This window comes from Lissotriton vulgaris, chromosome 5 (assembly GCF_964263255.1).
Source record: "Lissotriton vulgaris chromosome 5, aLisVul1.2, whole genome shotgun sequence".
Taxonomy (NCBI): domain Eukaryota; kingdom Metazoa; phylum Chordata; class Amphibia; order Caudata; family Salamandridae; genus Lissotriton; species Lissotriton vulgaris.
This window is the reverse complement of record NC_141693.1, coordinates 1,862,843,654-1,862,859,097: the sequence shown is the minus strand read 5'-3', so window position 1 is coordinate 1,862,859,097 and position 15,444 is coordinate 1,862,843,654. Positions and strand designations below refer to the sequence as shown.

The 15,444-nt window shown below is 50.0% G+C and overlaps 1 protein-coding gene across 2 annotated transcripts in view; it reads right to left on the bottom strand.

Annotated features, from left to right (window-relative positions):
- The window catches only part of STARD3 (StAR related lipid transfer domain containing 3), a 136,476-nt gene extending 121,306 nt beyond the window's left edge, over positions 1-15,170 (bottom strand). The window contains exon 1 of one of the 2 annotated variants that reach the window (XM_086924348.1): positions 15,060-15,170. Coding sequence is in view for 1 of the 2 variants with exons in the window: in XM_086924349.1 (XP_086780475.1) it covers positions 15,060-15,086 (27 nt within the window). In the remaining variant the exon portion in view is untranslated. The remainder of the gene's footprint in view (positions 1-15,059) is intronic. The other variant, XM_086924349.1, reaches the window with a different exon arrangement.
- Between the last annotated feature and the right edge of the window lie 274 nt (positions 15,171-15,444).

Genomic DNA, 15,444 nt, shown 5'->3' with positions numbered 1-15,444 from the left:
TGGATAGTCCCTTTTTAGGTCGCAACCTACCAGACAGCACTAGTATCTGTTATGCAAAAAGACATCTTGTGAAATTTCAGAAAGTTGACCTGGGAATATATTCTGTCCGTCGCTTGCCATTGGCTTAGTGGTTTGAAACTCGTGTGTTCTGCCTTTTTCTTTTTGCTGGCTTTATTTGCTTTAGGCTGTCGAGCTAGAGTTCGTACCTCCCCATACGAAAGCAGTATGTACAGTATTCTACAAACTCGTTTTCTGTAATAAACAGACCTGTAAATACTGTTTCGTTCTTGTCATATTTGCTGGGCTTTCAAAGACGGAGGTCAAATGTCACACTCTTGAGGTGCTTGTTTTTAGGTCTCTGCCTGGCGAAGATTGCGCAGTCTCGCTGGGGAGAACTGATGTTTTGCAGAGTGGGGCTTGAACTCGCCCCTCTTCTCCATTGGCTGGCTTCCTAAACGGAGGCCAGCCATTGGAGGAGAGGGGATGTCACTCCATTTAAGCCCCGTCTTTTGGGGATTCAGGGGGTGTTTTTTACTTTCTTTCTCTCCTCTTCCCATTGGCTGGAATTTTACATTCCAGCCAATGGGAAGAGGAAAGAAAGAAAAAAAAACACGCCCCAGAATCCCAAAATGATGCTCCCTTTCTCCGAGGCATATCTACATGACCTCGGAGAAAGATGGTGGTGTGCGTGGCGTGGTCCGCTTTGCTGCCAACTACCCAGGGTAAGTGCACTGGGGTGCGGGCTATGCAAGACGAGCGCGCTTGGTCCCATTTGCCTAGTCTCCCAGTTACAATAATATAGAGCCTAAGCGCTCTTTTTTTTTTATTCGCGCGATCAGTGGTGGGTGCAAATGTCGCTGTGCTTCGCTTTACGGACACTCTGCTGCAGCGGTACCTGCTTGCTAAGCCTATTGTCTCCCAGAGTGTCTACTAGTCCCTGCCAGTCGCTGCCATTGCATCCTCCTCCCTGATTGCAAATGCTAGAGTCCAGCACCACCGCAGCCTGCAATCCCTGCCGTCGTGGCTCCAGGGGAGGCGCGGCATGGACTAGTAAGTTGCGCACATCAACCCCTGTCCCCTAGGTGCAAATTTTTGATGGTATTACTTCATCATTTTGTAATTTTACACATGGTAATATTGTCTGGGCAAAGATTTACTCTAATTAATACCAGTTTAACAACCAAATACTAAAATAAGAAACTGAAAGATGAACAGTTAGCCTTCGCGAAGGGCCTTCTACTGCAAGCAATTGTCAATGGAAGTGGGGTACATGTTGGTTTTGATCATAGTCATGGGGGGGGGGTATTTAAGTGTATGTCACCGTATTGTGTACATTTTAGGACATGACATGTTTAAGTGGGTCATATTTTACTGTGCCTCGGTACATGTGGTATATTGTGGGGGCATGCCGCTGAAATACATGGAGTTTCCTTCATAGTGCAATATGTGTTGATTCTTCACTGGCACTGTGTGTTGCGCTCTGTGTGTGTGTTGCGCTCTGTGTGTGGGTCTGTGTGTTTGTGTTTGGCATTTGCGAGAGATTAAGCTATTGGCATTGTAAATGACAATGCCATTTATTTATCTGTTTCCAAAACCAACACATAAATAAAAGGTTTGTCATTTACCATGCCAATAGCTCGAACTTTTGCAAAGGCGAGACCGTTGCATTGTAAATGCTTGTTCCTTCCGGCATGCACATCAAAAGAGGGAATGTCTTGGCCACATTTAATTTCTTTGACAATGTCACTCGCAGATAGTCCTTTCCATTCCGCACTACAAACAATGAGGCCAGCCTTGAATACAGGTGGGGAAGGAGATATAGGTTATGTGTCTGTTTGTATGTTTATCACACGGTTCTACCAGAAGCAGTTACTCACACCGGAGCGGAAAAACAAATATATTTTATCGGAGTGAATCCCGTATCACAGCTCCCACGCCAATTTAGTTGACATCATAGACTTGTATCAATTTGAATGGGGATACATGTTTGGAGTTGTGTGCACACGAGCATACTTCCTCTACCGCACAGTTCCTGTGTGTAGAGGTGCCTTAAATCTCGCAACAAGCGAATGCCTTGGGCATAGAGTTTGCAGTGTGAATGAGCACTGCACAGCCGGTCCCCAGCGACTGAAGTATGAGTGTGACAGCATGCCTCCTTGCCCGCATGGATTGCGACAGTCATATGCACCAATTAGTCATGATAAAAATAAGTGACATGTCCTTCTCTCGAAAAAAGTGCCACTTCTTTTTTCTTTCATTTCTCTCACTTTAGGTTGGATCAAGGAACTCCTAAAGGACGTTCCTTAAGGTGCATTGACACAGACTAAAACCTGTATATAGGTACTATCAGAATACTGGTTGTCGCCGTCACTCTCAGATTCCTATTTTTTACTTTTTTTCCCTTCTAGCGCGGTCCTGAAGAAACGTAACAGGATCCTCCAGGGACCCATAAAAGGCGTGAAACATATTGACCTAACATACTCACTCACCACTATCACTTCCACTTGCTGACAACAGAACAGAAGGAAAATAATCACCCTTCTGATACAATTTTTCTAGAGGCCTTCTCTGTCATCAGTTTTAACCTTAACACACGGACTCCTGAATAAAGGTTTCTTAGGGTACCAGTGTGGAGCTCTCTCGCGGGACCGCAGCGCCACCCCCACGAGGAGCAACGCCCGATGATGAAGCATGACACCTGAATGGGTGTGTGAGGGCACTTTTTCCAAAAGGAGGAATCCCCCAGCTACACACTATTCCGTCCCCAACCGACCCTGCAAGTGAGTCTCACTCAAAGTCTCTGCCAAAGACCAAAATAGGCAAGCTCTTCTGGTCTTTTCTTTAGGAACAGTTACCCGCGAGTGATTATTATATTAGCCTTGGGAGCTAGGGAACTGGGCTGGTTTTCTCTTTGTCCCCCCCCTCCCCCAGTTCCAGATTTCTGATCGTCAAATAAAATTATGCAAGTACACAGGGAACATTGAAGCATCTATAAGAATATTCGAGAACATAAATGCACAAACCACACACTACAAAGGGGACCACGTGTTTTCTTAGGAACCCAACAAGGTGCTGCGAAATGTGGAGGTTAATTTTCAATACTGCTTTCTCAGTTTGTCACTATTTTGTGAACTTACACTTCCTCCTTTTCTGCTTCACTCGCTCAAAGTCCAATCATAAATACATCAAAAATAAGTAAAGGGCTGCAAACATGAGTGCGTGTTCACACCACCTCCAATTCAATTGCGCAAATTAAGCACTGAGAGCAGCCTAGTCACACAGCTATGCCTTCTGCACGTTTGGGCAGTATGACAAGAGGCCGACAACCATGGTAAAATGCTCAGGGATTCAGATTGTAAGAAAGGTGAGATGACAACTACTATCTTTAGTTGCATTTATTTTCAAATCTTTGTACTTCAACCGCTGCATTTAATATTCTATTTGGAAGTCAAGACTATAGTGGGGTAGGGGCACCAGACATGGCACAACACACACTCTCACACCCCTGGCCTCCCTCCCCCAATTTTGTGACTCGTAGATTACAGACGGTGATTATAGAGCATGGACTATTTAAAATACCTTGAGAAAAATAAAACATTTTCTGGAAAACCATCGACCTTTCCTTGTTCCGTAGCTACAAGGAACTCAAAGGCGATTCAGTCTCACAGGACAAAGGAAAGTAAACAAATCTTAGTTCTTGTTTTTCAGGATCCAGAGTACACATACTCTGTATAACTAATGTACACTTAACATGTCAACAAGACAAACGGAAAATGAATCAAAGGAATAAAACACAGTTAGGATCCATAATTAGGGTGCAGAGCAGAGCGCTTTTGTGTTAAAGATTATTCTCTGCTGAGAGCTGAAAGCACAAATTTGTAACAGGAGAATGTTCTTTGTTCCCAGTGCCTGGATGAGATCACACGCTACATGCCTTTCTGTTGACCAACCACAATGGCTTCTTCTCATAAAAAAAAGGAACCCATCAAAACGTATTTTCAGTTGGAATGTTTAAACAAAATGTTCAGAAGGATTCCTATTCCTCAAATATTTTAAATTATGCTCGTGTGTGTAACTGCAGTCCTGAGATGGAGGCAAGACAAACTCAGTGCTTCCTCTGTCACTTGATGCAGCTACTGGGACATGAACGGCCATGATTCTTTATGCACCGAAGCTCTCGTACCCAAAGCCTCAAAACTCCTCCACCCCCAATTCACTAATAGTCAGCTGCCTTCCTTAAAGCTGGTAGCAAAAACACAATGAACACAAAGTGCTACTCCTGGATTCTGCACCACTCATTTGGCAGTCCTCACGCTTGAAGTTTCTGCTGGAGGTATGCTTTCACTTTCAGCTGTGGCAATGGCTGCACACTCCCATCTAGTGGAATATGTTGCTCATCTTGCCCTACCACAGTTCATAGAGGGTACACATGCTGCAAGTCGGGTCTGGCAGATCAGTGGACTCCTGTGTTTGACCTCATGATCACAGATTCAAATCCTGGCGGATCCACTCAGCATTTCATTCTTCTGTGGACGATAGATGTAATATCTTCGAGTAGGGAAATATTAAACGTCTGTTATTCAGCAATAAGATTCCCTTCTGGGTGAATGCGCACTTCAAAAACATACATCATGCAAGTTACTATAACTAAAGTGGTGAGTAAATATGGCCAGATCTATTGGAAACTAGTCGAAAAGCAAAGGGCCCTCAGGAGTAGACCAGTATCGGGGTGATATCCCTTTGGCAAGGTGTTGTTTCCAAATACGCGTGTTTGGCTCGCTGATGAAGTGGGAAGTGGATGGAGCTTGTTGGATCTATACTAGGGTAGAACACCAGATCACAGGAAAATATAAGGATTAATTGCACCTCTTCATCTCACTAATGAATTTCCCCAATTTCCAAGTGGGCAGTGTTGCTGCTCTGTGTCTTTCTATTGAGTCTTTGATCTTAGTCGTCAAGTATAGGGTGGAGGGGCAGGAGGCAGGGTTCCCAGATCTGGTTGCCTTATAGATTGATCAGCAGTCTTGAATGTGTTATGTGCATGAAGCAGTGCAGTTTACCAAAAGTCAATCGTTCCTCTCATACTTCCAAAGACCTTAATTCGATGTACTGCTGCATCGAGGATACTCTTCATTGCAGTCAGTTGGAGCTCATGAATAGTGCCTAGGAGATAACTACCTCCATCTGGTAAGAAAGGTTTCCATCTGTGGAGTAGGATAGTGTTCCCCTTCCTACCGCTACACTATCTTTCCTGAATGCACCCTTTCCCTTGAAGTTAGATTTTTTTTTTTTTAATATTATCGCTTCTGTTTTCTGCCAAACCTATTTCTCCCCTTTCTTGTTTGTTGGTTCTCCATCTCCTTCAATCTGGCACTGGATTCATCAACGAATTTGGCAACGTCTATTTCTTCCTTCAGTATAGGGTACTTTGCTGCTCACATTCATACCTGTATCTGCTTGCTTGAAAATTGGACGATGAGTTGATCCTTAAAAGCGCAGTCATTTCACCAAATTGGCATCTGATTGGCAACTCTTAAACGAGCACACATTCTTCCACAGATTATTATCAATCAAAGACATTTATAGAGCGCACTACATACCCGTAGGGTCTCAAGGCGCTGGGGGTGGGGGGGTGCCGCTACTGCTCGAACAGCCAGGTCTTCAGCTTCTTCCTGAAGGAGAGGTGGTCTTGGGTCAGGCGCAGGTCGGTCGGGAGGGAGTTCCAGGTCTTGGCGGCCAGGTAGGAGAAGGACCTTCCTCCTGTAGTCGCTCTTCGGATGCGGGGGACGGCGGCGAGGGCGTGGTTGGCTGATCGGAGGTGGCGTTTGGGAGCGTAGAAGTTGATTCGGCTGTTGAGGTAGCTCGGGCCTTGGTCGTGTAGGGCTTTGTGTGCGTGGGTGAGGAGGCGGAAGGTGATTCTTTTGTTGACAGGGAGCCAGTGTAGGTCTCTCAGATGTCCGGAGATGTGGCTGGTTCGTGGGATGTCGAGGATGAGTCTGGCTGAGGCGTTCTGGATCCGCTGGAGTCTCTTCTGGAGCTTGGCGGTGGTACCGGCGTAGAGGGCGTTGCCGTAGTCCAGTCGGCTAGTGACGAGGGCCTGGGTGACGGTCTTCCTGGTCTCGGTGGGGATCCACCAGAAGATCTTGCGTAGCATGCGTAGGATGTTGAAGCACGCCGAGGAGACGTTGTTGACTTGCCTGGTCATGGAGAGGGAGGAGTCCAGGATGAATCCCAGGTTGCGTGCATGGTCTGTCGGTTTGGGTGCGGTGCCCAGGGCGGGAGGCCACCAGGAGTCGTCCCAGGCGGAGGGTGAAGAGCCCAGGATGAGGACCTCCGTCTTGTCTGAGTTCAGTTTCAGGCGGCTGGTCGTCATCCACTCGGCTACCTCTTTCATCCCTTCGTGCAGGTTGGCTCTGGCGGCGGCGGGGTCGTTGGTCAGGGAGAGGATCAGCTGGGTGTCGTCGGCGTAGGAGATTATGCTGAGGTTGTGTTGGCGTGCGATGGCCGCGAGGGGGCTCATGTAGACGTTGAAGAGGGTGGGGCTCAGTGAGGATCCTTGAGGGACGCCGCAGATGACTTCGGTGGCCTCTGACTTGTACGGTGGTAGGCGGACTCTCTGTGTTCTTCCGTCGAGGAAGGAGATGATCCATTCCAGCGCCTTGTCCTGGATTCCGACGTTGCTGAGGCGCTGTACTAGGGTGCGGTGGCAGACAGTGTCGAATGCCGCGGAGAGGTCTAGGAGGATGAGGGCCGCTGTTTCTCCGTTGTCCATCAGAGCTCGGATGTCATCGGTGGCGGCGATGAGGGCGGTCTCGGTGCTGTGGTTGGCACGGAAGCCAGACTGTGAGGGGGTCGAGGGATCCATTTGTCTCGAGGAAGGCGGCCATCTGCTTGTTGACGGTCTTCTCGATGACTTTGGCTGGAAATGGGAGGAGCGAGATGGGGCGGTAATTCTCGAGTTCGGTGGGGTCCGCTGTGGGTTTCTTGAGTAGAGCGCTGAGTTCGGCGTGCTTCCAGCTCTCAGGGAAGGTGGCGGTGTCGAAGGATGTGTTGATGATGTCTCGCAGGTGGGTTGCGATGACAGCGTCGGCCTTGTTGAAGACGTGGTGAGGGCAGGGGTCGGTCGGTGATCCGGAGTGGATGGAGTTCATCGTGCGGATGGTGTCTTCGGTGCTGATCGGGGTCCAGGCGTGGAGGGTGGTGGTGGGGGGTGGTTCTTCGGTCGTGGTGTGCGTTGGTTGGTTGTTGAAGCTGTTGTGTATGTCCGCGATCTTGTTGTGGAAGTATGAGGCGAGGGAGTTGCAGAGGTCTTGCGATGGGGTGATGTCGTTGTTTCCTGCGCTGGGGTTGGATAGCTCTTTCACGATGTTGAAGAGTTCCTTGCAGTTGTGTGCGTTGTTGTCCAGCCGGTCCTTGAATGCAGTTTTCTTGGCGGCGCGGATCAGCTGGTGGTGCTTCCGGGTGGCCAGCTTGAAGGTGGTCCTGTTGTCTGGTGTAGGTTCCCTTCTCCAGACTCTCTCGAGGGCTCGGCAGTTCTTCTTGGAGCTCTTGAGTTCGTCGGTGAACCATGGGGCTTTCTTGCTGCCGGGTCTGCTGGGCGGGGTCCTCAGCGGGGCGAGCTCGTCTGCGCAGTTGCTGATCCACTTCGTGAGGTTGTCGGCGGCCTGGCTGGGGTTCGCTGAGCTGGCAGGAGGGTGCTGGCTCAGGGAGGTGGCGAGCTGGTCTGCTGTGATCTTGTTCCAGCTTCTGCAGGCAGCCTGTTGCTGGTGGTGGTGGGTCGTAGTTCTTTTGAAGGTGAAGTGGACGCAGCTGTGGTCCGTCCATTGAAGCTCTGTGGCGTGGCTGAAGTCGATGTCTGTGCTGGATGAGAAGACTGCGTCGAGTGTGTGTCCGGCGAGGTGGGTGGGGGTGGACACCAGCTGCTTGAGTCCAAGATTGGCGAGGTTGTCGAGCAGGGTGCTGGTGTTGCGGTCGTTGTTGTTCTCCAGGTGGAAGTTGAGGTCCCCCAGGAGGATGTAGTCAGCGGAGGGGAGGGCATGAGGGCTGACGAAGTCGGCGATGTCCTCGCTGAATTGGGTGCGTGGTCCCGGAGGTCGGTAGATCAGGGTGCCTCCGAGGGTGGTGTTCGGGTCGGTGTGGATCTGGAAATGCAGGTGTTCGGCGGTGGTCAGGGTGTTGTCGGTGCTGGTCGTGAGACGGATGGTGTTCCTGTGGATGATGGCGATGCCTCCTCCCATCTGGTTGGCGGTGCGATCCCTCCGGGTGATCTTGTAGCCCTCTGGGATGGCGATGTCGGGAGCTGAAGAGGCGTTCATCCAGGTCTCCGTGAAGAAGGCAACGTCAGGGGCTGTGGCGTCTAGGAGGTTCCAGAGTTCAATGGCGTGTCTGTGGACAGAGCGGGTGTTCAGCAGGATGCACTTGAGGTGGGTGCTGCTGGTGTTCGACTTGGCGGGTGCTGGTGCGAGGCAGGTCCGGATGCAGGTGAACTTGCAGGCGTGGCAGCTGAAGGGTCCGTGGGTGCGTCGTGGTGTGGCTTGGTGGCATCCTGGGAATCGGCCGGTGTTGAGTGCGATGAGGGTGGCGGCGGTGTACGTCAGGCGGGTCGGTCGGGGTCTTCGTGGGCCAGGGGTCCTGGCACTGGGCGCGGTCCAGGCGCGGACGGGCGTAGACGGGCTTACCTTTGGCGCGCCATCGGCGCGCCCGCTGCGCGTTCGCGCGTCGCCATATAAGGCGAAGTGCGCGGGTGGGCGGAGCAGCTGGGAGGCGGGAGCGGGGAGGGAACAGAAGGAAAAAAGGGGCGGGGTCAACGGTGGTGGCGGGAAGCGGGGAGGGCGGCAACAGGCGGGAAAAAGACAGTCAATACGGCGGAAAAAACAACAATGAACACAAATACAGTTCAACAGGCAATACGGCGGAAAAACAACAATGAACACAAATACAGTTCAACAGGGAATACGGCGGAAAAACAACAATAAGCACAAATAAGCACTAATACGGGTCTGCACAGTGAACCAGGGGCACAGGGAGAGGAGCGCTGATCACGGACCACGCCGCTCGTAGGAGGGGGCGTGGTCACGAGCCGGCAGTCGGGCAGCGAGGCACAAAGGAAGGGGGGGCACACGCAGCAGCTGGTGGCCGTGCGGCGCGGGGGTGTCCTAAAACTAGGTCACACTCACCTGCGTCGCACGGTCGCCATATAAGGCCAAGTGCGCGGGTGGGCGGAGCAGCTGGGAGGCGGGAGCGGGGAGGGAACAGAAGGAAAAAAGGGGCGGGGTCAACGGTGGTGGCGGGGAGCGGGGAGGGCGGCAACAGGCGGGAAAAAGACAGTCAATACGGCGGAAAAAACAACAATGAACACAAATACAGTTCAACAGGCAATACGGCGGAAAAACAACAATAAGCACAAATAAGCACTAATACGGGTCTGCACAGTGAACCAGGGGCACAGGGAGAGGAGCGCTGATCACGGACCACGCCGCTCGTAGGAGGGGGCGTGGTCACGAGCCGGCAGTCGGGCAGAGAGGCACAAAGGAAGGGGGGGCACACGCAGCAGCTGGTGGCCGTGCGGCGCGGGGGTGTCCTAAAACTAGGTCACCCTAGTTATGGTCTAAGGGGGTTGCATTTAAAGGTTATGGTGTATCACTCCAATTTTAAAGCTTTGGCACATCCTGCCTACAATCTAAATGTTGCTTTCTTGTTGACAGTAATGGGATGACTTCATTGGGCCACTGCCACAACTAAAAAATATACAGGGCCTCCTTGCCCAAAGCGCTTATAAGAACTGCTTCCCCCGTCCCTCTCCTTTCTGGCTGACATTTTGGCCTTCAACGCAAATGAGTAGTCTTTAAAAATCTCAATACATTCCTTTCAGTCTTTTGAAAGGCTGCTTGGTGTTGGAAGCCAGGCGCTTGAATTATGACTGGAGTATATATCCTTTAATATTTGGATTCTATAATATACAAGGTTTGGCTAAAAAGGTGGCAGTGTAAGACTGAATTATGAACAAACTATTTTGTTTTCCTTCATTCTTGTTCAGGGGTATAAATCACTTCATCTTGTTGTGCTTGGGGAGCTGTTGTACTGCAGAGTTCAGACGTCCCGCAGATTTGTACGCTCTCTGCTTCCACCTGTTTGGGACTGCTCAGACTAGAGTGGAGTACTTGTGATTGCCTTATCTGACAGGCACCTGCAGTGGAGTTCAAATTACACTGAGCAGAGCGTGGCAAGTGTTACCAAGAGAATGGTGCACATCACTCTTCAGTGCCCATTTCAAGATTTAGGCTCAGACTAAGCTACTCTGCTGCAGTAAAAATGTTAAATTATTAGTCGGTTTCAAAATTAATGTGCAAGTCACACCTTAAGTAAACCCTAAAAGCATGTGTATTGACAGAAGAGCATGTTCGTACTCACAGGTCAAAGGGCCAATCAGCATGTGTACATTTTCCTAATACTGGATGGGTCACCTTAAGCATTTCAGGAACTGGTGGCAACTCTCGTTGTCAAACTAAAGTAAAGGTTCTCAATAGAAATGGCATGTAAATTAAGAGTATTATTACTACACATGCTTATTGGCCCATTGACCTGCGAGTACGAACATGCTCTTCTGTGACTACACATGCTTTTAAGGGTTTACTTAAGATGTGACTTGCACATTAATTAAGATGATTAATACTACAGACTACTGAAGAGGCGATCTCCTCTCAGGCAAGCCAACATTTCCACTGACTCTCCAGACCATTATCCCGACATTCCTACATCATTTAGAATCAACGATGTCATTTCCATAAAGTAACAGGTATTATTACATCGAGGACCTTCAGGCAATTAATATTGAAGGCATGTGTTACTTTCAGACAGATTAGGATAACATTGCATACCCATTGAATCTAACATCTTTTTCACCATCAAGGCACTGAGGTGCTCCATATCCGGGTTGAAGTTCTCCGACAAGAAGATGAACCTTTGTGGACACGACAGTAGAACAGGATAAGCTTAGACCAAGAAGAACTCATCTAGACTTTATCTGCGCTCTGTTCACTAGATCAGACTTTAAGCACAGCAGGATGATTTCATTGAAGTACATTCGTTAAATGACCGTGTCATAGGGCTTGATGATTAATTGTGCTTAAAGTTACCTTCGCACATCTGTTAATAGTCAAACACTAGGATTGTTGCCATCTCTATATTAACAAGCATTTACAATGCAATGGTTTTGCCTTTGTTAAAGTTAGAGCTATTGGCATTGCTCTTGACATTTTTAATTTATGTTTTTTTAACATAAATAAATTGCATTGTCATTTACAATGCCACTAGCTTTATCTCTCGCAAATGACACACACAAACACACAGAGCCCCCCCCCACACACACAGCCACACAGAGCCCCCCACACACACAGCCACACAAAGCTTCCTACACACACAGCCACACAAAGCTTCCTACACACACAGCCACACAAAGCTTCCCACACACACAGCCACACAGAGCCCTCCACACACACCCAGCCACACAGAGCCCTCCACACACACCCACACAGCACAAGCAGGCAACGGGGGCACACGGAGGCACAAGCAGGCAACAGGGGCACACAGAGGCACAAGCAGGCAACAGGGGCACACAGAGGCACAAGCAGGCAACAGGGGCACACAGAGGCACAAGCAGGCAACAGGGGCACACAGAGGCACAAGCAGGCAACAGGGGCACACAGAGGCACAAGCAGGCAACAGGGGCACACAGAGGCACAAGCAGGCAACAGGGGCACACAGAGGCACAAGCAGGCAACAGGGGCACACAGAGGCACAAGCAGGCAACAGGGGCACACAGAGGCACAAGCAGGCAACAGGGGCACACAGAGGCACAAGCAGGCAACAGGGGCACACAGAGGCACAAGCAGGCAACAGGGGCACAAGCAGGCAACAGGGGCACAAGCAGGCAACAGGGGCACAAGCAGGCAACAGGGGCACAAGCAGGCAACAGGGGCACAAGCAGGCAACAGGGGCACAAGCAGGCAACAGAGGCACACAGAGGCACAAGCAGGCAACAGGGGCACACGGAGGCACAAGCAGGCAACAGGGGCACACGGAGGCACAAGCAGGCAACAGGGGCACACGGAGGCACAAGCAGGCAACAGGGGCACACGCAGGCAACAGGGGCACACGATTACTGGTGGCTGACATTATTTCATGAAGTCGACCCATCACTTGTTTTGCTTTCCTTAAACAGAACAGGGTAGGAATCGAGTTCCTGCAGGAAACACATTAAAATGCACATGGAGTATTCCAAGCTAGCAGAGAAATGGGGTGGACAGTGATATTATTCTAGGTCTTCTACCGTCAACAGAGGGGTGGCTATCTATTTGTTCTAGAAGTGATAAACATGGACCAGGGAGATTACTTCTGATAGATGTTTCATAAGCAAGAGCCCTATGAAACGGACAAGCAATGGTAACTGTGTAATGACGGGTAAAATGGATATCCTCAATGAACAGGGACAGAGCACATATTTTCGAATGTAGTTGGCTGACTTGATGGATAGCGTAGATATGATGGATGGCTGGAGAGAACTGCATTGCACTGAAAGGGCTTATTCCTTTACCCTCTCCACCTACCCCCTACCCCTCCCCATGGCTCAATAAAAGAAAAGACACGAGAAAAAAAGCTAAACCTAGCATCTTCTTTCAGCCAGTGGGGCTCTCCTGCAACTCCGGCAGCCGAGGCAGCGGTGGGGGGGCGGGAACGGGAGCCGAGGCAGCGGTAGGGGGGCGGGAACGGGAGCCGAGGCAGCAGTAGGGGGGCGGGAACGAAGCCGGGGAGACACGGAGAGCGAGGCAGCGGTAGGGGGGCGGGAACGGGAGCCGAGGCAGCGGTAGGGGGGCGGGAACGGGGCCGGGGAGACACGGAGAGCGAGGCAGCGATAGGGGGGCGGGAACGGGAGCCGAGGCAGCGGTAGGGGGGCGGGAATGGGGCCGGGGAGACACAGAGAGCTAGGCAGCGGTAGGGGGGCGGGAACTGGGAGCCGAGGCAGCGGTAGGGGGGCGGGGGTGGGAACGGGGCCAGGGAGGCACGGAGAGCGAGGCAGCGGTAGGGGGGCGGGAACGGGGTCCGGAGACACAGAGCGGGAGAGGGGGTGGGAACGGGCAACTATGTCAGTCGGCCGAGCTCCGGTGTACTGCCCTCTGTCTTGAAAAGCCACACCCTACACTAACCTTAATCATACACGCCATAAAGATATTTCTCTCTGGGGTGCCGTGTTTGTACACCCTTTAAGCTCGCTGGCCTTCTGGTGCGCTCTGGGTCCCCTCCCGCCGGGCTGCAGTCAGCTCCCTAGCTCTACAATTCCCGCCTGTATCTCATCATCTTGACTCTGTTGCAGTGTGTTGCCTCTTCCTGGAATGCAGAACTTTTCCGGCTGCGCGAGACCTTTCTACGGGTGCCGATGTCACAGTGCTACACCAGATCAGCTCACATGACGGCAACAAAGCAAACGAGAGAAGGCGTGCAGCGGACATCCCCTTCTGCCTAAAGCTGCCATCTGGCGCTGCGAGGTGAGGCAGACCTGGTCCCAGGACTCGTGGAGGGGGCGCTGAGTGCCGTCAATGGCGGACCAGATTCGGGGGCGTTCTCGGCTTTTGGCTGACATAGCGTGACGTCGCCAAAAGCCAAACATTGTCGGGAACGCCCCCGAATCTGGTCCGAGATTGACGGACAGAGCCCTCTCCCAATGGCTAGCCTCCATTTATGGAGCTAGCCAATGGGAGGAGGGGGCATATACCCGACTGCACACACAACTCATAAGGTTTTTTGGCACGTGCGCATCGCCAGTCAAAACCTAAAAAGGAATGTCGCAAGAAAGTCACCAGAAGAGGGTGTCAAGTGGTCCACTGAGACACATTGTAAGATGATTGATGGAGCACTGTGGAGTGTGACCATAAATGTACTGCCAGGTTCTACCTTTGGAGACGTTATTTAGAGGGGGCGGGAGGGTGTGTGTGGATGTGTGTTTAATATTTGAGTGTCAGTGATCTTGTAGTATGCCGCCTTGGCCTCTGTAATGATGTACCTGTTGTGATGCAAAGCTCCTTTAGGCCTCACCTGGTACTCATGCACACACATGCATTGCTATTTTTTTCTGTATGAGGATATTTTGTGATTATATCTAGAACACTCGATTATTAAACATTCTCTTGCTGATGGAGAAGACACCAAAAATAGAGTATTCAGAGTCAGTCAATTACTTTAAGAAAAATACATATTTGTAAAGAATGACTGTCCAATATATTTGTATCCAAGTGGAGTTTATTGGATAGCAAGCAGGTACACCTTAACCGGTCAGGCTTCGTACGATAACTGCCCAACAACACTACATTCTGGAGTGTGGTCGTAGTGCATCTTCCACCACTATGGAAACCAGAGAATGCACTACGACCAAGACACCACAATATTTAGGGCGCAACTAAACTGTAAAGTTGTCAAATTTGTAGGTAGTAAATTTACTACAGTGTAGAATGTGGATGTCTAAATCGAGAAACTTTTACGGTAAAAGCTATGAAGACATGGAATTTCAAAAAGCAGTTGTTAGAATGAATTAAAATATTAGAACGCGGTTCGATAGAGGAACTTTCTAAATGAGGAAAGATGTTGAAAAATTCAGAAAAAGAAGTAGAATACGTTTTTAACCTGAACTCCAAGTTCCTTAATGGTAAATGCTTCAGAAAAGAATTATTTTATTTTAGCAAATTTAATTTATGCGGACAAAGAATTGCGTTAGTACGATGCAGATGGCCAAGCCACCTACCGTCATCCGTTTCCACTGGTCTCTGGTAATCTACAACCTACTTTTCGACTACAAACCATAGAAGATTTACCCCCAGCTGCCACCCACTCACTGCCCCTTCCTTCATTCAGCGATCAATGTTAACTACACAACAAGCACTGCACCATTTAAATCACCTGACCCAACTCCCCTAACCTGTATCTCTGGCATCAACATACATGCCATCACACACCTGGTTACATTCACCACCATATCTTGAGCCTGCAGTGGCCACCTGTCAAATACTTACATGATCCCTCCGCAAGTTCAGCTTCATCTCCGGCGTCCGTAGCTAATCTTCAAATGGACTTTATTGGTTCCATAATTTTTAACACTTCCGGGTCGCATAATAACCAATACCACGGCAGAACATATACTGGGCGTAACATATGAGCGGAAAGTACCGGTAACATGTTAGGTCATCTACGATTGGATCATTGCGAGGCACTCCAGCCAATCCTAGCGCGCTATAAAGAATTCCTAAAGTGTTGATTGGTTGTGCTTACAGTCAGTGGGTGCCACCCATCTTTGAGAAAGAGCCGAAGAGAAGGCTTTTGTTGGGTCTATTTCACCTCAAGTGAGGTAGAGCCCGTTTACTATTAGGTTATCACCGGCGTCTGCTGTACTGGATAGGA